We start from the raw sequence: 21,692 nt of genomic DNA on the forward strand, positions 1-21,692 counted from the left end.
TGCTCTGGATCTGGCACTGCTGGTCTTCTATAGCAATAGCAATCTGGAGTCGTCCGCACGAAGGCATTATCCCCCTTGTGTGTATTTGTGGAGAGGAGCTACTCACTGTAGATATACGAGCAATGTACATTTGGTGCCTCGTTTGCGTCTTCTGTGAACTATTTGTGAGTTGAGCATAGTTAGTTGATTGCTGCCTTCTAGAGTTAACTGGCTGTCAGGAGGATTTTTCCGTTGTGATTTCGCTCCAGATCAGTACGCTCTAGTCGATCCATCGCGTCAGATCGAAAAAAGGAAAGAACCCGCTGTTCGCTCCTACTCAAGGGTGGATGCGGTTTTCTTTTGAAAAGTAATAAAAAATTACATTTATTTTTTTTTGTAGATTAAATTTTCAAATTTTCTTCTTCTTCATCTTAAATTAAAAAAAAAATAATTAAATTATGTGCGGTTTTTTAAATTTTAGTTAAATTTTTTTGTTTAAAGTGAATTTATTTATAATTTCAGAAAAGAAAAACACCCGAAAACACAAAAATTTATAAAACGAATCAAGAATATATGAGATCACTCAATGTACCACAAAAGGAGTCGATATCTGTAGACATATTTTTCAAAAACGAATTTATGTGATATTTTTTTTAAAACAAAATTGTGTGCAAAAAAAAAGAGATTTCAATATTTTTGAAAAAGGATTAGATATACAAAAATTCAAGAAAACGGTGCTTGGTAAAGGAAATATTTTGAAAAAAGTTACAAATGGGGATTATGGAACCCCATATAAAACGGTAAGTTTAAAATAAATCAAATAGTTGAAAATTTTTATAAATTTTATGAATATATTCATATTTTGAAAAAAGGAGATATGAATATCGATAATTTTTAGTTGGGGGGGTTTTTGATTAAAATTATTTTTTATGGCATGATTTTGAGTTCGCGGAAAATGTTATCTGACAAAGTTTTATATTTTGATTTTGGTTTAGATTAATTTATTGAATGTTTTTTTAAAACTTGGTGTTTTAGTAATCGGAATATTCTAAATGATATTTTTAATATTATTTTTCTAATGCTGTGTTTAATGAAATTGTGGTTTAAATTTAATTGAAGGGTTTTTAGCATTCGCATGTTAGTGTGTTTGAATACTAGCTGAGCCCTTATAGCGTTGCTTTGGAAAAATTAATTTTTAAGTATAATAATTTATATAAAAACTGAGTTTAGAATAGCGTTAAATTTATTTCAGTTTTATTAATCATATTAACTAAAAGTTGCTCAAAAAAATGAAATATTTCTGTAAAAAAGTGACACTAATGCCCATGTTCTGCATTTCATTTATTGTGAATACACTTTGCGATAGTGAATTTGGGTGTTCCACAATTCGTTATCGTTAATTGGATTTTCGAATATGCAAATGGATGTTTTGTATTTTGGTTTGTTAAATTTTTCGAACGCATTCAAATCACATTTCCCTTAGAACATATAAAAAATCGTCTTTGCTTGATCTAAAATAACTTAATTTATGAGAACAATTCTACATAATTTTCACACACTTAAAATGTGTCAGCAAATCCAATATATTTTTTTCTTTCTTATTTTATCACTTGAATTCTTCTCCCTTTTTTCACTTAAAATTGATAATAATATTGCATCCATCTTCAAAACAGCAAACATTTTACTTCAGAAACAAAATAAAAATGTATGATTCTTCAGTTCTGACAGTTCGAAGCATTTTCGAAGTTTTCGAATTCGATCGAATTGAAGAACATGCAATTTCATTTCACGTGAAATTGAAAAGTGATTTCAATTCACTTTCCATCGAAATTCGGAACATGGGCATAATTCATAGTTTTGTAAATAGCTTAAAACATATCACCTACAGTTGTGTTCATGAAAATAGCAGTGCTGGTCACATTTTATTAGATTGTCAATTATTGAAATGATGGAAATTCTTACAAAAAAAAATTAACATGTTACTTGCATTTCATGGTCTTTTGTTTTCATATTAGAGACTTTTAGCTTGAAGTTATAATCTACTTCTCCCGGTGAACATACAGTTGTGTTCAAAAAAATAGGAGTGCCTGTTCCTTTTAGATTAAATCGTGACTCAAAAGTTGTATAATTTTTAAAAATGTATTTTTTCTTTTGTTCAAAATAGGTAATCCAGTCTTTTATTATTATGCTTAAAGACTACTTTGTTTAAAACAAATAAGGTAGTAAAAACATGAATTTTATCAAAATAATAGGAGTAAACAAAATAAAGTATAAAAAAACTTAAAAAAAATATTCAATATTAAGATTTTTTGTCAGTATTTTGTGGAAAATCCTCTGATTTTTATAATTGCTGCACATCTGCGTGGCATAGAGTTCATAAAGGCCTGACAACGCTCAACTGGAATTTGGTTCCATGTTTCATCGATTGCGTCCCACAACTGCCTCTAATTCAAGGGTTTTTGTCGAGAAACACCCTTTTTCACATCGGCCCATACATTTTCTATGTGATTGAGGTCAGGCGACTGAGCTGGCCAGTACATGTTGAAATGCCCAATTAACCGGCATATTCTAACTCGCATAAGGCAGCATCACACTGGACATTATATCCACATAAACGCGCTGGTCCATTGTGCCAATGATTTGATGTATGGGGCCAACACCAGCATATGAGAAACTGCCCCATGCCATCACTTTAGCACCTCCATGCTTTACCGTTTTAATGGTGTACCGAGGCTTAAACTCGGAATTTTCTGGACGTGTCGGACGTATTGCCTAGAGCCAGTTCCACCGAATAAAACAATTTTGGTCTCGTCAGTCCACAAAATTAGCATGGCTTCTTGCAAATTTCAAACGAGCGGCTACATGTTTTTTTGTAAGCATCGGAACTTTTCGTGGACTGCGAGCGGAAAGATTGTGTTGCAACAATCGCCTTCTTATTGTTACGCTACTTACTGACAGTCCTAGATCTTCCTGGATCATCTTAGAGGACGCAAAAGGACCCTTTCGGCTGTATCGAACAATACGACGATCGTCATTTTCACTCGTTTCTCGTTTCCGTCCCCGGGTTTCGACTTTTTTTTTTCATATTTTACAGCATTGGCGATCATTTGGTCAGAGCACCCCAACATTAACTTTATATCCTTATAAGTTTTTCCTTCATTTCGCAATTTTTTTTATGATTTCCCGTTTTTCGTCGGTGCAGTGCTTTCCTCGGCCCACTAAATAACCAAACTTGTTTAGATACTCGATATTCCAACTATTTAATATTTCTATTTTAATTTAGTTACTTACTGTTTATTTTTTTTTAAGTTTTTGGTTGTTTTTTTTACGTACAATATAACTCACACTCCTATTATTTTGAATAGCCTGATTAAGAGTAAAGATCATTTGATCTCTGGTTACAAATGTAAACTGTTATGAATTGCAAACCAGTTCATTGTTTTATCATCTTTAATGTCCAGTTATATTTACCGGTAGAGAAATGGGCTCATTACCAGTATACACATGGTAAAAAAAACACTTGAGCAAATTTTGTAAAAGCTCTCCTATTATTTTGAACACAGCTGTACATTATTTCAAACTCTCTGGATAGAGAGTGTTCATAAAAATAGCAGTGCTCTTGATTTTATAAGTAAAAGGTGTTAAAAATTCAATTTTTTGTATTTTTCGATAAGTAAATATTTCACTTTTCAATACTACTACTATTCAATACTAGTATATAAAAAATCACAAATAAACGATGGGACGGTCAAGACACTGGACCCGAAAAATTCGAAAACTTATTAGAAAACTGCGTTTGGAGGGAAAAACCTACCAAAATATTCAAGACATCCAAGGCTGCCCACAAAAAATGGTCAGTAACGCCTTAAAATGGCAAAATAAACCGAAAACGCTAGGCCCAAAAAGGATGACTACTAAAAGAACTGACAAAAAAATATACATTTAGCAAAACAGAACCCTTTTATAGGCTTTAGGAAAATAAGAAATGGAGTTCAATTGTCTGTTAACGCTGTCACAATACGAAGACGTCATTTATAAGCGAAGTTACCAGCCCAAAGTCCACGCAAGGTACCATTCTTTGACGAAATGGCATGTGGCCAAGAGAATGAAGCTTTTTAAACTTCCATACTTTCAAATTGAATTAACTTTTAACCACCTAAGTACATAGTCGTATTTAAGTAGACACAGTTGCCCATGTTCTGCATTTCACTTATTGTGAATACACTTTGCGAAAGTGAATTTGGGTGTTCCACAATTCGTTATTGTGAATTGGATTTTCGAACATGCAAATGGATGTTCTGTATTTCGGTTTGTTCCACTTTTTGAACGCATTCAAATCACATTTTTTAATTCTGTGAATTGATCTTTGATGGTTGCAGAAAGTTTTTGAATTGAATTGTTCATCTAAAAAAGCGTCTTTGTTTAATCTAAAATTACAATGAAAGCTTAAAAGAGGAAATCAAGAATTTACTTTATTTATCAGAACAATTCTACATAATTTTCACACACTTACATTGTGTCAGGTAAATCCAATATGTTTGATTTGTCTCGCAAAATTCGACTTCTTATTTTTCTCTTGAATTCTGCTTCCTTTTTTCACTTAAAATTAGCAATAATATTGCATCCATCTTTAAAAAAGCACAAATTTTACTTTAGAAACAAAATAAAATTGGATGATCCTTCACTTCTGACAGTTCAAAGCAATTTCGAAGTTTTCGAAATCGAAATGCAATTTCATTTCACGTGAAATTGAATAGTGATTTCAATTCAGTTTTAATCGAAATTCAGAACATGGGCGAGTATTATTATTATTATTATTATTATTAATACATTGTTTATTTCTCGATAATTGTTTTTTTACATTTTGTTGATGTAATAATTGTAAAGCTTAACAAAAAATTTTTCGTCTGCCTAAATGACTCATTTCGAGTTTTTAGTAAAAAGAACTCAACTCAACTCTTTTAAGGTAATTAGGCCTGGACACGCTGCAGGTGAAATGGGTGCAGGTTGTTCTGCTTTAGAATCCTGTGAACAGTAGATTTAGGTATCCCAGTTGTTCTTTCAATGGCTCTAATAGAAGTACTTGGATTATTTTCAATTTCAATCAACACAACTTCGTCACTGAGTTGGTGTTGGGGCCTTCCAATCCTTCCACTGCCAGGGATTATACCTTCTATATAAGAATTATGAACTCATATAAATACCCGATGTTCAGAGCTTGAAGCGTTTGAATATCTTTCTGCATACTTCCTTGCTGCTGCTCTTGTATTTCCGCCACATTCAGAATAAATAAAATGCATCATAGCATATTCACGTGACGTGTAAGACATTTTTAGTTTTTTTTTTCTTAGATTATTTCTTCTTTATAAAATAAATAAGGTACCGCACTTTTATAGCTTAACAACTTAATTGGTTTAAAAATGGCGATTATACAAGCAGCCATATTATTTCCGGTTAAAATAATAAAAGTATTAGTAAAAGTACTAGACGTAGTAGTAGTCGTTAAAAAGCGCTGCTTGATAAGGTAAAAGATCGCCATTGTTGCTTGTACTAAACTAAATAAAAATTAGTTTGGGGGTACACACATGATAAGATTTATTCAATGAATTGGAAACAAGATGTCGCTAGTGATGTAACACGAAATTCTAACAGAAACACAATTTTTCTTTTTATATTTCTTTTTTTTTTTTTAATGGTGATTTATTAAATTAAAATGCTTATAACTTTTGAACCAAAGCTAGCTTTTTAATGTTGTATACCTTTTTAAAAAATCAAGCAAGTTTTTAAAAACAATAACCAGTATTGTGTAATATGATTATGATTATGATTATTTTTTTAATAAAACTATTTTAAAGTTCGATGTAAGAAATTTAGATTGATAAGAATATGATTTTAACTACTAATATTTTGCAAAATAGGGCCGAAAATTGAAATTTTTTAAATGCAACAATATTGAATGTTTATTCAAAATTGTAAAATATTAACATATAGTAAAAAGAAAAATCATTTGTGGACAGGGTGATTGAAAAACCGACTAAAAGTAGTAGTAAAAAAAGTTTTTGAAAATTTCGTGAAAACAACCGTTACTAACCCTTAAGATGCGGTATAGACAAGCTACCAAATTCTAATAGGTCATGACCTGACCATTCATCATATACAGTTTGGACCATTACTTATGGGACACCCTGTATAAGCCTGGTTTTCGATGCTTGCGCTCTATTTAGAATCAGGGAATCATCTATTTTAGCTATACAACTGTAGAATAAGTCCTGCCAATTGGTATGGGCTGTATTATCGAGGTCGAAGTCTACACTGTGTCTAAAAGCTAGATCTTTCCATTCTTTGAAAGGACATATATTTGACGTCTACAAATAAATACATTGGGTGGCGCAACAGTCTGTTTGAGAACTAGGTCCTAATGACTGACAACTGTCAACCATTCCTGTGTGCGAGTACTGTTGTCAGGAATGGAAGGGACCTACAGTTTTAAGCCGAATTCGAACGGCAAATTTGAGAAAGCACTTTTCATGACAAGAATTGCTCTTAGAGAATTTGTCAATTCCTCGCAAGAGGCAGTACCCGTGAAAAAAATTTTAGGTGGCATAGGCAGGGATCGAACCCAAGACCTCTCGCATGACAGTTCATCTATTGGTTCACATTCCAGAAACCATTTCTCTTGGGAAGTTGTTTTTCGATGAGTATTTTGAAAAACCATGATTTTCGACTTTGCAACATTTATACTTAAATTCCATAAATCACAAAAACGCTTGAGCTTGTTTATTTGTAACTGCAAAGCTATGGGATTATCTGCCAATAGTACCTACAATGTCATCCGTGTGTAGGAGCATTTTTATTAATTTTCACCAACCTTAATACCACCAGGGAAATCTTTGGATACGTCATCAATGTATAGTGCAAAAATTAATGGACTTAATCCATAGCCTTGTGGAACACCAGTACTTGTATTGATGAAATTAGACATTCTACTTCCATTCCATACAGCAGCAGAGGTATCGGTTATAAGAAGCTTATATAAGTTGAGAAATTTTGTTGATAAGCCTAGGGTCGAAATTTTATTAATTAAAGAACTCCTCTTAACCGTATCAAAGGCCGCTTTTAAACCAACAAAAAAAACGGAAAGTTTTGTTGATATACCCGATCGAAAACCGGCTTGGAAAATATTAAGTAATTGATTTTCTTCAACCCATTTGGTCAACCTATGGTATAGAAGATGGGTGAATATTTTCCGAAGGCACGGTGAAACCGATATGCCCCTGTAGTTGTCTGGGTGCTGGGGATCACCTTTTTTAAATTTTGTGCAAATCCATGCTCTTACAAAAAGATTTCGGAATAGATTCTTCCTCAAGAAGCCTGTACTGATGAGATTTTGTAAAATTCAACGGGAATACTGTCGATCCCCGCAGACATATCATTTTTCATTGATTTCAAATCTTGCAACTCTTTCATTAAAATTGGCCCATCAAGTTCCAGAATTTTCACTAAAGGTAAAGCATATTCAAACGTTTTTTGAACCGATAACGGGTTCAGAAGAACTTTCAAGTGATCAGCAAGTTTTTCGACTGGCAACACCGAAGATGCAACATTTTTACAGCCACCTAACAACCTCACCTTTGACCAAAATGTTTTTGATCCCTTACGTGATGGGAGACCGGTTGCTACACCATTAAAATAAAATTTCCGTTTTTGAACTAAAAGCTGCTTATGCTGTTTGTTCGCCTCTAAGTAAAGTGTTTTAAAAAACACAGTAGACACAGTATGGCTTTGCATTTGGAGCGTATATCTCTTAATTTTCAAAGCTTTTAAAGACCGTTGAAAATTAGTATTGGTTATTTAAAAAAATATAAACGGTAATTTTTTAAGAGCTTGAGAACTTTTTAAAAAAAAAAAACGCATAAAATTTGCAAAATCTCATCGATTCTTTATTTGAAACGTTAGATTGGTCCATTACATTTACTTTTTGAAGATAATTTCATTTAAATGTTGACCGCGGCTGCGTCTTAGGTGGTCCATTCGGAAAGTCCAATTTTGGGTAACTTTTTCGAGCATTTCGGCCGGAATAGACCGAATTTCTTCGGAAATGTTGTCTTCCAAAGCTGGAATAGTTGCTGGCTTATTTGTGTAGACTTTAGACTTGACGTAGCCCCACAAAAAATAGTCTAAAGGCGTCAAATCGCATGATCTTGGTGGCCAACTTACCGATCCATTTCTTGAGATGAATTGTTCTCCGAAGTTTTCCCTCAAAATGGCCATAGAATCGCGAGCTGTGTGGCATGTAACGCCATCTTGTTGAAACCACATGTCAACCAAGTTCAGTTCTTCCATTTTTGGCAACAAAAAGTTTGTTAGCATTGAAAGATAGCGATCGCCATTCACCGTAACGTTGCGTCCAACAGCATCTTTGAAAAAATACGGTCCAATGATTCCACCAGCGTACAAACCACACCAAACAGTGCATTTTTCGGGATGCATGGGCAGTTCTTGAACGAACACTGATTTTGGTAATAAAATTCAATGATTTGCAAGCGTTGCTCGTTAGTAAGTCTATTCATGATGAAATTTCAAAGCATATTGAGCATCTTTCTCTGAAATCCCGCGTGATCTGTCAAATACTAATGCATGAAAATCCTAACCTCACCCTTTAGTTTTGTTCGCCTCTAAGTAAAGTGCTTTAAAAAACACAGTAGACACAGTATGGCTTTGCATTTGGAGCGTATATCTCTTAATTTTAAAGCTTTTAAAGACCGTCGAAAATTAGTATTGGTTATTTAAAAAAATATATATGGTCAAATATTTTGTATGTGAAAGATTTTTCTTTTTGTCATAAACAAGTCGTTTACTTTTTTTACTTAATTGCAATTACTTTAGTTTAAATATTTAAGTTATTTTATAAAGGCTTTCAGTTACAGTGCCCAATTTATGTCGTCTTGGAATGATTTACATTTTCATACGAAAACAATTGTTTGTTTGTTTGTTTGAATGAAGAAGGATTGTAATTTGATGTAATTTTATTGTGTTTTTGAGAACTGATATTTCTATTGTTCAAAAAGGGGTTAAACTTTCTAAAAACGCAGATGAGAAAAATTGGTCTCCGATCAACAAACAACTATCCCCCGTATTTATAAAGAAAATATATATAAAATAAATTATGTCAGCTCCCGTGTTTAGGAAAAAGGAGTGATTTTGGAGTTGCCAGGTTTTTTTAATTTCTTTAGTTTCTTAATAACAATACAAATAATTTGGCTTCATTTCACTTTGTTTTAGTGTTATTAGACCAAATGCTGAAAATTGGTTTTGTTTCACTTTTTTAAAGTGAAACAAGGCTATTTGAAAGTTTGTCTTAGGCGCCAGTTAGAGCTATCATTGGTTTTCATCATTGAAAACAAACATTGTACTTTTTTGACAGGTCGTTTACAGATATCCTTAAAAATGCCTGTCATTCCTGATTGAAATCCAGCGAAAAATTTTTACTGACCGAAATCTTTCATTGGAATTGTGTGAAATTGGAACACAAATCAGTGGAACGATTCGTTTCATTTATGAACATAAAAGTATCAGCTGGTCAGGAAAATTAATTCCCGGCCGGAAAATTGATAAAAATATATTTTTAGAGAAAGATAAAGGTGCAATTACACTTTCTGGGTCTGCTGCTAAGTGCTTTGTGTTCCAATTTCGGTGGATTTCAATCAGGAAATTATTTCCAATGACAGACATTTTTACTGATAAACGGCCTGCCAAAAAAATTCCAATATTTATTTTCAATAATGAAAACCAATGATAGCTATAACTAGCGCCTTATTTAACTTGGCCTCATTTCACGATACCTAAAATGAAATGTAATTTTCAATTTTGACGTATAGTGCTGATAATTCCGTCGGGTTTTGAGAAACTTCATAGAATTTGTTGTTTTTAACAAATAAATGGTTTAAATGACATTTACTTTTTATTAGTCACTTTTTGTTCCACTGCTATTGTAATGGAATAAATAATTGACTGGAAAAAAACGGGAATGAAAATATATCTTAAACATTTATACTTGTAACTATTATACACAGAGCTTTGGAATGAAATTCAGTGTTCTTGTTTTGGGTCTGTTTTAGTTTTGTTCTGTTGATTGCGTAAATTTCACGTTGCTGTTGTTGGAAATGAACGCATTCAGTTGTCTAACTTTAGCAATAAATGATAATAATTTAAACTTTTTTGTTATAATTTGTATACTTCTATTGAAAATACTTAGGTATTCAAAATAAACATTTTTAGAAAACTGATATAACGTTCAGATTTAACAGATTTAAAAATTTTGATTTGGTGTAACAGTCTTTTTTGTCTCTTAAGTTTAATATTAAAAAAATTAAAAATTAGACAATAAGACAGAAAAATTCATATTTGCTTTTATATTAACGTCCTAAGTTAATTGAGTCTGTGTGACCAGATCCTGACTTAATTCCTTTTTGCCTAACGTCAAAGAATTAACATACCTATGAGTATTAAAATCGAAAGACTGCGAAAGATCTCTAAGAGTTGAAGAAGAGAGCGAAATGCTTACGAATTCAAATTGAAAAAAATATTAACTTGGAATTGCCTGGTTAAAAAAAAACTATGACGCACTAAAATAAATAACAACAAAAAATATGACTTAAAATTAAGTTGCTGTGAAATAAAGCCAAGTGAAATAAGAAAAACTTTAAAAATTTGACCCTATTGCATTTTACAAAATTCGAACAAGGCTAATTTTTAGCATTATGCCATATTACACTTTGACAATTGACAAAGTGAAATAAAGGCATTATTTCACTTGGCCTCATTTCACGATACTTAAAATGTATTGTAATTTTCAATTTTGACGTAGTGCTGAACGAAATAATAATTCCGTCGGGTTTTGGGACACTTCATTGAATTTTACCTAAATAAATGGTTTGAATGACATTTACTTTTTATCAGTCACTTTGTGTACCACTGCAATTGCAACAAACCGAAATAAACTAATAAACATACTAACCATGAATGAAAACAGATCTTAAACTATTATACTTATAACTGTTATACACCGAATCTCGACTGTAAGTCATTGTTCTATTTATTATATTGCTTTGTAATGAAATTCAGTGTTCTGGTTTCCGGTCTGTTTTAGTTCTGTTCTGTTGATTGCTGTTGTTGGAAATGAACGCATTCAGTTGCCTAACTTTAGCAATAGTTGATAATGAATTAAACTTTTTTGTTTTAATTTTTATACTTCATTCGAAAATACTTAAACCAAATAAACATTTAAAAAAAAATGTTCTAATATGAAGAAAATTCAAAAGCTTACAAATTTTGTTTATCCTCTAAACCTCAAGATAAACGCACCTTATTCTGTCATTTTGTGTTAAACTTAAAATATTTAAGCAAAAATGTTGACAGATGTGAAACACCACCTTTACATAACACTGATTCTTTCGTGAAGTGTAAATTTTTAAGATTTTGTATTTATCTTGTGCTGCAAAATTGTTTGCGATTTAAATTTAGGACAATCTGACATTGGTCATTTAAATTGATAAAAACTTTGCATTAATACAAGATATAGAAGCATTTAAACAATTGACAATTATGGCATTGTTGTCGAAGTTGTCAAATTCTTATTAAACTTAAAGTCCAATAGATTTTTTACGGATGACATATAATATTTAAGCATTCCTACATAAATGTACAGTCAAAACCGATTATAACGAACTTCATGGGACTGAAGAATTTATTCGTTGTATTAGATGTTTCGTTATAACCAATTTTCAATTTTGCGTCGTTTTTATTAAATAAAGTGCACGAATAACACGAACTTGCTTATTTATCCAAAGACAGTTTTCAAAAAAAAAATAAAAAATGTTTATCTTTTCAAAATGTTACTGGATGTTGACAACAATATCCTTTGAAAAATAAGAATAAATTAAAGCCAATATCTCAAAGTTTTGAAAAGCTATTTGAGTCGTTTAGGTTTTTATTTTTTTTTTTTAAAAACTGTCAATTCGATTTTTCTCAAAATTTTATCAGATGTCAAAAACATTATTCTTCGTTGCACAAAATTGTTTTCGAGATGAAATCATATTTTAGTCTTAAAATTTTGGAGGTGACAATTTTTTTTTCAGTTTTTTTATTTATAAAAAACCGTTAAAAGTTTTTTTTTCAAAAAATATACTTCTTCGATATCACGTTACAATATATTATATACAATTTAATTCAAGTCTCTAGCGTTTTTGGTTCGTAAGATATTTAGGGTTAACCAAAATGTTCACCTTTTTTTCAAACTGCTATGGTAAAAAAAAACACCCACGCAATTTTTTTAAGAGCCCTTTCTGCATCTTTCTGCCTTATTATCTGTATAACAAAATTTATTTGAAATCGATATCTCTTCTGGTTCTTGAGCTATGGACAACAAAAAAAACGTAACGAACGTACGGACGTACGAACACGCACGCACAGACATCTTTCTAAAAATATTTTATTTCGACTCTAGGGACCTTGAAACGTCGAGAAATGTCAAAATTTTCAATTTGACAAATCGGACCCATTACAATAACTTCCTATGGAAAGTTAAAAAATGCTTAAAAACATAACTTTGACCAATTAAATGGCATTTAAATGTTTGAAGATAAACTTATTTCTAAACAAACTTTTTGAATAGTTAGACAAATTCGTGCAACCTAGTCCTGCATTTTATTAATTTTTGTAATATGCACTTTAATTTTTGTATGGTTGAAGTATAACGTAGTCTGTCCCTTGAATTTCAACTTTGTAAGCTTTTTTCTTCAAGAGTAGAAAAGACTCAATTTCGCTCCAATTTTGTTCTACCTTATGTAGTGAAAGAAAAATGTCTATTGGAATAGCTTAAGAAAAAAAAAGTAAGGTTCGGTAATAAATAAAATGCAAGTTCATGCAAAGAGTCTGTTTAAAAAAGTACCTACATAAGATTTAAAAATATACCTATAAAATAAGTTTGTCTTCAAAGATATAAATGCCATTTGATATGTCAAAAAAGCAGCGCGATTCATCCCAAGACACAACCCATCCTAGGACATTTTATCCCGGAAATGAAAAATACTTAACGAAAACAATTGTTTGTGTATTCAACTATTCGTTTAAAGCTTTTTTCTTTGAAAAGCTTTATTTTAATTTCATATAAGAAGAACCAGGATGGAAAATAAAATTATCTGAAGATAAGAAAGAGGAAGAACATGTATGTTTAAATTGAAAAGCGATCGCCTGTTGGTTGTGTAGTTTGGTAGGTGTCCAAAACAAATAAAGAATAGTTCATTTGCGTGCTCAGCGTTATGCAGATAGACAGATAAAGGCATGTTTATGATGATAATGAAAGAATTTTATTAGTACCTAGAAGGCACTTACTACAAATCAATCAAATTCCTTGTTGCCTAGAAGTTTTCAGCGCAGACATGGAGTTATTGCGTTCATTTTATTTTGTTCGTCAAAGTTTAACTTCCAAGTTTAAACTCAAACGACCCAATAGTTTAGACTGTAGGAGCGTGGACAAACATATACAACAGATCGGACGGAAAGTTTGTATGAATCTCCCAAAGGGCTTGAAGATTAAATCAAAATAACTGGTTTTGACTGTATACGAGTAGTATTTATTTTTGAAACAAGTCTTAAAATTTTGAAAAGAGGAGTACGCAAACACGAAGTATTATAATAATGCTGAAATATTAGTACACAGTTTTGAAAGCGTCACGCTCCTCACTTTAGTCTTTTAAAAACATTTTCATTTTATGCTGGTTAAAGTTTGTTCTCAATCAAAAGGCAATTTTTTTAAACATGTTTTTTGAAAGTTCTGCTTTGAATTTACATCTGAAACGCTCAATCTAAACTCAGTAAGGACTTAATATTTTACGAAATAGGATATGAGAAGTTTATTTAAATTAATTAAATTTCTTAGCCACGTTAAATTCAGCAAAATGTTTACCCAAAGAACTCAGCTTACAGTGGACATTGAAATGCTTTTACAGAAGCGTCGGTAAAATTACATTACCGACATGAATTACATGTTATCGATAGTTTCTATGAGAGGTTTATTTTTTCTTTGTTTTTTAATGGCTACAGTTTTTCTTAGTCTTGAGTTTTTCCTGGCACTGACAGGAGTAAATCACTTTTTTTTTTGGCAAGAGTTTCAAACGCCTAATTGCCCAACTATAGTAGACTTAACCGAAAGTAAGCTAATGTCAAAACCGAACGAAGAGTTATCAAAAGTTATCGTAAGACAAAAAGTAACCATAATGGATTCAAGTAACTTAAGCAGATTTGACATTTGCTTAAATTCGAGCCATTTAAATGGCTCTTGCGTCATTGCGCGAAAGTTAACGAAATTTAACGAAACTGAACGTCTATTATGGTAAGTGACATATGCATAAGGCTGCGTATTGGTTTGTGCCCGCTGGCTTAAGCTCAGTTAAGTCTAGTATAGTTGGGCCTTAAGGCTGCGTATTGGTTCGTTCCCTGAAGCTGGATTAAGCTCAGTAAAGTCTATTATAGTTGGGCCTTAAACCCTGTGCTATCCAATTGAGTCACATTTTCCTATTATTGCAAAAATAAAAGCTTGGAAGTATTATTTATGTATTTTTATTAAGTGTACAAATTTCTCTATATTTTTTCAGGTATGCCATTGCTGTTATCTTAGCTGGAGTTCTTCTCGAAGCTGAAGCTGTAATTAAAAATAAAAACCTTTTAACTGCGACACTTGGTTAATATTTTTTTTAATTTTAATTTTATTTTAGCAATTTTGGAAAGAAGGTGGTGGCGGTACATTTATTCCGAACAGCAGAATCAGGGAGCAACCTCCAGCTCCAATTGACGAAAGTTATGCCATAATCGACACAGTCTCAGGTTACCGAACGAATCCCAAAAATTGCACATCAAACGGAAGTTGTATACCGAAATGTTTTGCTGAAAAGGGTAATCGAGGTTTGCCAGGTCCACAAGGTAGGCCAGGACCCAAAGGTCAAATGGGCTATCAAGGTATTGACGGACCTCCTGGTGAGAAAGGACAAAAAGGTGATCCAGGTTTGTTGGGACCCAGAGGATACAAAGGTGAAAGAGGTTCAGAAGGTCGGCCTGGTGTACCCGGTGTGAGTGGTTTGCAAGGACACATGGGAACTGCCGGTCTACCTGGTCTTCCCGGTAAAGACGGATGTAATGGTGCAGATGGTGTGCGTGGTGTTAATGGTTTGCCTGGTATGGTTGGACCAAGGGGTTACCCTGGAAATCCTGGATCGAAGGGTGAAAAAGGAGAGCCGGCTAAGGAAATTGGTGATTTCGCTAAGGGTGACAAGGGTGAACCTGGTTTTATGGGAAGATCTGGACTGCCCGGAAATGATGGACCTGATGGAATAAAAGGAGATCGTGGTGATACTGGTTCTTATGGTCAACCTGGTCCTCGTGGTGACCGTGGTATTAAGGGAGAGAAGGGTGACTCGTGTATTGCACCACCTGTACCTGGACAGAAGGGAAACAAGGGAGAGAAAGGAGAATCAGCCACATTGATCAATGTACCTTTCACCAATGGACCTGCACAGTTTATTGGACCAAAAGGTGATATGGGTGATAAGGGAGAGCCAGGATTGCAGGGTGATAAGGGTGATGTAGGATATCCAGGACCAGCTGGAAATGATGGATCAAAGGGTGAAAAGGGTCTTCCTGGACCATCTGGAGACAGAGTGAGTAAAAAAGAGTGGTATTAGGCGTAAGTGATCTCATTTGAATGTTTTGTTAAGGGTCGGCAAGGTAACTTCGGTCCACCTGGACCTGCAGGTCAGAAGGGTGATCGTGGTGAGATTGGATTAAGCGGTTTGAATGGAACTCCAGGAGCGAAGGGAGAACCTGGTAAACCAGGTCTTCCTGGTGCACAAGGTTTGATTGGACCCGCTGGACCACCCGGTGGTGGAAAGGGAACTCCAGGACCAGCAGGGCCTAAGGGTCCACGTGGTTTCCGCGGACCTCCTGGACCAAAAGGATTAGATGGATACCCAGGAGTTCCTGGATTACAAGGTGCTCCAGGACCCAAAGGAGGTCCAGGTTTGGCCGGTCGACCTGGTTTGGAAGGTGCACCTGGTGAGAAGGGAGACAAAGGAGACCTTGGACAACCTGGAAACCCTGGACCTCTTGGACCACGAGGACACACAGGTCCACCAGGTCCTGAAGGAGTCAAAGGAGAGCCTGGACTACCTGGAATTGGAGTACCTGGACTCAAGGGTGATATTGGAACACCAGGGTAAGTTGAATTTAATTTTGAAGTTATCAACTTTTAGAACTTAATATTTTTCTAGACGTCCTGGAGATCAAGGAAGGAAAGGAGAACGTGGTTTTACTGGTGCCCCTGGTGCACCTGGTGACTCAAAACTTGGTCAACCTGGTTCACCTGGTCGTCCCGGAAGACAAGGAGAAAAGGGTGACGTCGGACGTTCTGGCCAGCCTGGACAAAAAGGAGAAACTGGACCTAAGGGTGATTTAGGTGGTAGATGTATTGATTGCGCTCCAGGACAAAAAGGAACTAAAGGAGAACGAGGATTTAGTGGTGCTGATGGTTTACCAGGAGCTCGGGGTCCTACCGGAGAACGCGGTGCGCAAGGAGAACGTGGTGATGATGGTCTTCCTGGATCAATGGGAGAAATCGGAGACCGAGGTACTGATGGATTACCAGGTTTACCGGGACCCGAAGGTCCTGCTGGACGTGATGCTATTATTGACTTGAACTTAACCGCAACCGAAAAAGGATCCAAGGGTGAGCGTGGACAAAGAGGCTACCCTGGATTGAAGGGTGACCGTGGAGAAATTGGACAGCCTGGTATTCCTGGACTTAAAGGTGAGACTGGATTGAGAGGTGACAAAGGTTTCCCCGGTGCTCCGGGACAAGATGGAGCCGCAGGCGCCCCTGGAAGAGATGGATTTATGGGACCTAAAGGTGATAGCATCAAGGGAGAACAAGGACGTGCTGGATACGATGGCCAAAAGGGTGAAAAGGGTGATACTGGATTCGTTGGTCTTAAGGGAGAACCTGGTACTTGTGAAATGGATCGTAGCATGCTGCCACCAAAGGGAAACAAGGGTGAAAAAGGTTACGAAGGTAATCCTGGCCCAATGGGACCCATGGGAGAAAAGGGTGACATCGGTAGAACCGGAGCTAAGGGTGAACAAGGTTTCCAAGGACCACGTGGACCTGTCGGTCCTAGAGGATTATCAGGACCCCGAGGTGACAAAGGTAACCAAGGACCTATTGGATTCCCAGCTGCGCCTGGAAAAGATGGTGCTAGAGGAGTACCAGGAAGACCCGGTGATCGTGGTCAAAAGGGAGAACAGGGTATTGCCGTTGCTGGACCTCCAGGACCAAGAGGTATTGATGGTCAACCTGGTCAACCAGGAGATCGTGGTTTCCCAGGAAGTGATGGTTTACCTGGACCTGAAGGACAAGTTGGTTATCCAGGAGACAAGGGTGATGCGGGAACCCCAGGTAATCCAGGATTGCCTGGTCCTCTAGGAGAAAAGGGAGATACGGGACCGGTCGGACCAATGGGACCCCCTGGACCCAGAGGATCTCCTGGTGTTGATGGTGTGCAAGGACGCGAAGGAACAAAGGGAGAGCCTGGTAACCCCGGATTAGTTGGTATGCCTGGATTAAAGGGTGAACGCGGTGCAATTGGAATTGATGGTCCCAAAGGATTTACTGGGCCAAGTGGACTTCCTGGTATCAGAGGAACACCTGGAAAACCTGGTATTCCTGGTGTCAAAGGAGACAAGGGAGAACGTGGTTTGAATGGTGAAAATGGACTTACTGGTTTCCGAGGTCCTCCAGGACCTCAAGGACTGCAAGGATTGAAGGGTGACATTGGACCACTTGGACCTCCTGGTGCTGATGGACTTCCTGGATTAAACGGAGAAAAGGGAGACCTTGGATTACCAGGTTTGACTGGAGCACCTGGTTTACCTGGAGATGCATCTGAAAAGGGACAGAAAGGAGAACCTGGTCCTCCAGGATTACGTGGTGTTGACGGAGCTAATGGAACACCTGGTTATCCAGGAGAACAAGGATTACCCGGTATGCCTGGTTTTGGAATGCCAGGAGCAATTGGACAGAAGGGTGAACCTGGAAGGGATGGATTGGATGGGCCACCTGGTTTGACTGGCCTTAAAGGAGATCGCGGATATCCTGGACAAATCGGAATGAAGGGTGACAAAGGTATCGCTGGAAGGCCTGCTCCTCCTCCAATACCTTGCATTGACGGATCTCCTGGTGAGCCAGGTATTCAAGGACCACAAGGTTTCCCCGGACCAAAAGGTTTGAAGGGTGAGCCAGGTCTCAATGGATTTGCAGGTGTTACTGGTGAGAAGGGAGACCAAGGTCTGACAGGTTTTGCTGGAGCTCCTGGTCTGAAAGGTGAACGTGGATACCCTGGTCCCAGTGGACGTGATGCTGAACCTATAACCATTGTTGGCGAGAAAGGTGAACCTGGTGAATTCGGAATGACTGGACTTCCTGGAGCTGTTGGAATGAAGGGTAATACCGGTTTAACTGGACGCGATGGACAAAAGGGTGAACGCGGATATCCTGGTCCACAAGGTCTGCCTGGATTGAATGGTCAAATTGGTCAAAAGGGTGACATGGGCCCCATGGGTGAACAAGGTTTGCCTGGTATCGCTATCAAGGGAGAGAAAGGTTTACCCGGTCGTGCAGGAAAGAATGGACGCACAGGTATGATTGGACATCCCGGAATCAAGGGTGAAAAGGGTCTTCCAGGATTGGCAGGTATGCCCGGAAATGTTGGTTTGCCAGGAAAAATGGGTCCACAGGGTGAGAAAGGAGAGCGTGGTTTGATGGGTCTTCCTGGAACTGACGGACAAGATGGATACCCAGGACCAATGGGACCTAAGGGAGAACGCGGTTACCCCGGAGAGAGGGGAGCTCGTGGTTTGCCTGGATTCGAAGGACAAAAGGGTGACAAGGGTAGCCAAGGTATTGAGGGACGACGTGGTCTTGATGGATTCCAAGGCATGAAAGGAGACCGTGGTCCGATCGGTTTGGACGGTCTTCCTGGACCAATGGGTCCCATGGGAGAAAAGGGTTCAACTGGTCCTAAGGGTCGTGATGGACGTGATGGTATTCCCGGTAACCGAGGTCTCAAAGGTGAACCTGGTCTCGTGCCACCACCAGGACCCAAAGGTGAACCTGGTATCCCTGGATACAATGGCGAGAAAGGTGACCGTGGTTTCCAAGGAATGCGTGGCCTTACTGGAGAACAAGGAGAACGCGGAGAAAAGGGTGATCGAGGACTACAAGGTTTCCCTGGACCAACCGGACGAACTGGACCTAAAGGAGATATGGGACGACCTGGTTTGCCTGGTCGCGACGGTGCTCCCGGACCAATTGGATTTAAGGGTGAGCAAGGAGAATCATGTTCTCCAGCACCCGATTATCTTACAGGAATACTCCTCGTAAAACACAGTCAAACCGACAAGATCCCACAATGTGAACCTGGTCATACCCAATTATGGGATGGTTACTCTCTATTGTATGTCGACGGTAACGATTATGCACACAATCAAGATCTCGGATCACCAGGATCATGTGTTCGTCGCTTCTCAACACTGCCAGTTATGACTTGTGGCCAAAACAATGTCTGCAACTACGCTTCACGCAACGACCGTACTTTCTGGCTTTCCACTTCAGCTGCCATTCCAATGATGCCAGTACAAAACTACGAGATGCAGAAATACATCTCCCGCTGTGTCGTTTGCGAAGCACCAGCCAACGTCATTGCCATTCACAGTCAATCTCTAGAAATTCCACGCTGTCCCGGCGGATGGGAAGATCTATGGATGGGTTACAGTTTTGCTATGGTAAGTAACACACTACTTTACTTTACTATCGAAGATAGTAACTAATTCTCTCTCTCTTTTTTATCTTTAGCACACGGGTGTCGGAAATGGAGGAGGTGGACAAGATCTTTCATCGCCTGGTTCCTGTCTTGAAGACTTCAGAGCGACGCCATTCATCGAGTGCAATGGTGCCAAGGGACATTGCCACTACTACGAGACGCAGACCAGTTTCTGGTTGGTCACCGTCGAGGAACACGAACAGTTCATTAAGCCCGAACAGCAAACACTTAAGTCAGGAACACTGAGACAGAGGGTATCGAGATGCCAAGTGTGTATTAAGAAATCGACATAAGTCCAAGGCAAACAGACAAACAAATGAAAACAATTTCTGAAATAAGAAAAATAACTAACTACGTATTCCTACCACCAATTTTACCAATAACTTTTTAACTTTTGTTTGTCTGTTGGAAGGGAAGAAAAACATTAATTTTAGATTGTTATACCTAAGAATGACCCAGATAATAGAGATATCTTTTGTAATATACTGCTTAGAAAATAAACAAAAAACAAAACAAAACACAGCCAATTGTCTATACCTAACTAAATATATAATACATAACTACATAAATTCTTAATTCCTTTTGTAATATTAAATTATAGTAATTATAAACTTTTGTTTAAAGGTTTTTGTTTTTGTATTCTTCCTTAAGTGCTATACACCAAATTATTTTTTATGCGATGAAAATAAAACTAAATAACTTTTTAATATGTGAATAAAACAAAATTGTTTAAACAAAAAAAAAAAAACTACTAGATATGCATAATAGAGCCACTTGTCACTTTGTATGAACAAATAAAATGCTGCCTATAGAAAAGTTGGCTTAACAAATTAACTGCCAGTTTTTTAGAAAAAAAAAGAAAAGAAAATGTCTAACGCACACACAAAAATATAAACAATTAAAAAAATAAAATAAAATGGTGAACAATTACAAGATTAGTTTGTAAAATTATATGTAATTATTTTTTTTGTATGAAATTATAAATAAATATAATTTAAAAAATGTTGTATGATTTATGTGCCAAGCATAAGAAACATAAGCGAACTTTAAACTAATTTTAATTATTGTAGTTACACACACACAATAAAATAAAAAAATAATAATAATAAAAAAAAAACAGAAAACAGCGAGGGCTTCGAATTTATTTTTGGAAATCATCGATTACACAAATAAGATGCAAGTTACCTCTATCTCAAAGATAGGGTCCGCCATCTAACGTTTTTTTTCAACTAGTGATAATTTCGTGTAGTACCCGTGGCATGATGGTTAGTGCGTTGGACTGTCATGCAAAAGGTCTAGGGTTCAATCCCTGCCTGTGCCACCTTAATTTAAAAAATTAATTTTCGCGGGTACTGCCTCTTGCGAGGAATTGACAAATCCTTCAAGAGTAATTCTTGTCATGAAAAAGTGCTTTCTCAAACTAGCCGTTCGGATTCGGCCTTAAATTGTAGGTCCCTTCCATTCCTGACAACAGTACTCGCACACAGGAATGGTTGAGAGTTGTAAGTCACTAGGCCCTGGTTCACAACGGACTGTTGCGCCACCCCATTTTTTTTTATTTGATAATTTCGTGAATGTCTGATTTGACAGATAATTAGTTTCATCCTTCCGCTGATCGAATATGGTTGTACGCTTGAACAACGCCGGAGAAGTTTTCGTCAAAAAAAAATCATCTCATTTTAATCTTGGCGGGTATGAAAAAAAGCAAAACTGTCGCATTTAGGGCACAGAATACCCGCACGCATACAGTGGTGGACACGAATTTAGCACATTCAAAAGAGTACAAGT

At 36.4% G+C, this 21,692-nt stretch overlaps 1 protein-coding gene across 1 annotated transcript; it reads left to right on the plus strand.

Annotated features, from left to right (window-relative positions):
• The first annotated feature begins 188 nt into the window (after positions 1-188).
• On the plus strand, positions 189-20,295 carry LOC129948862 (collagen alpha-1(IV) chain). The gene is made up of 7 exons (XM_056059989.1): positions 189-346; positions 502-779; positions 14,634-14,682; positions 14,754-15,692; positions 15,750-16,246; positions 16,302-19,866; positions 19,937-20,295. The coding sequence occupies exons 2-7, from the start codon at positions 751-753 to the stop codon at positions 20,195-20,197; spliced, it is 5,340 nt and encodes a 1,779-aa protein (XP_055915964.1). The 5' UTR covers positions 189-346; positions 502-750; the 3' UTR covers positions 20,198-20,295.
• Positions 20,296-21,692: the final 1,397 nt, after the last annotated feature.

Source organism: Eupeodes corollae, chromosome 3, assembly GCF_945859685.1.
Source record: "Eupeodes corollae chromosome 3, idEupCoro1.1, whole genome shotgun sequence".
In the NCBI taxonomy this organism is placed as follows: Eukaryota; Metazoa; Arthropoda; class Insecta; order Diptera; family Syrphidae; genus Eupeodes; species Eupeodes corollae.

Bases quoted from the DNA above. Each gene is read 5' to 3' on its own strand.
- LOC129948862 (XM_056059989.1), top strand. From the start codon at position 751: ATGGGGATTATGGAACCCCATATAAAACG. The intron at 780-14,633 runs GTAAGTTTAAAA...ATATTTTTTCAG, and splicing joins ATGGAACCCCATATAAAACG to GTATGCCATTGCTGTTATCT. The intron at 14,683-14,753 runs GTAATTAAAAAT...ATTTTATTTTAG, and splicing joins TTCTTCTCGAAGCTGAAGCT to CAATTTTGGAAAGAAGGTGG.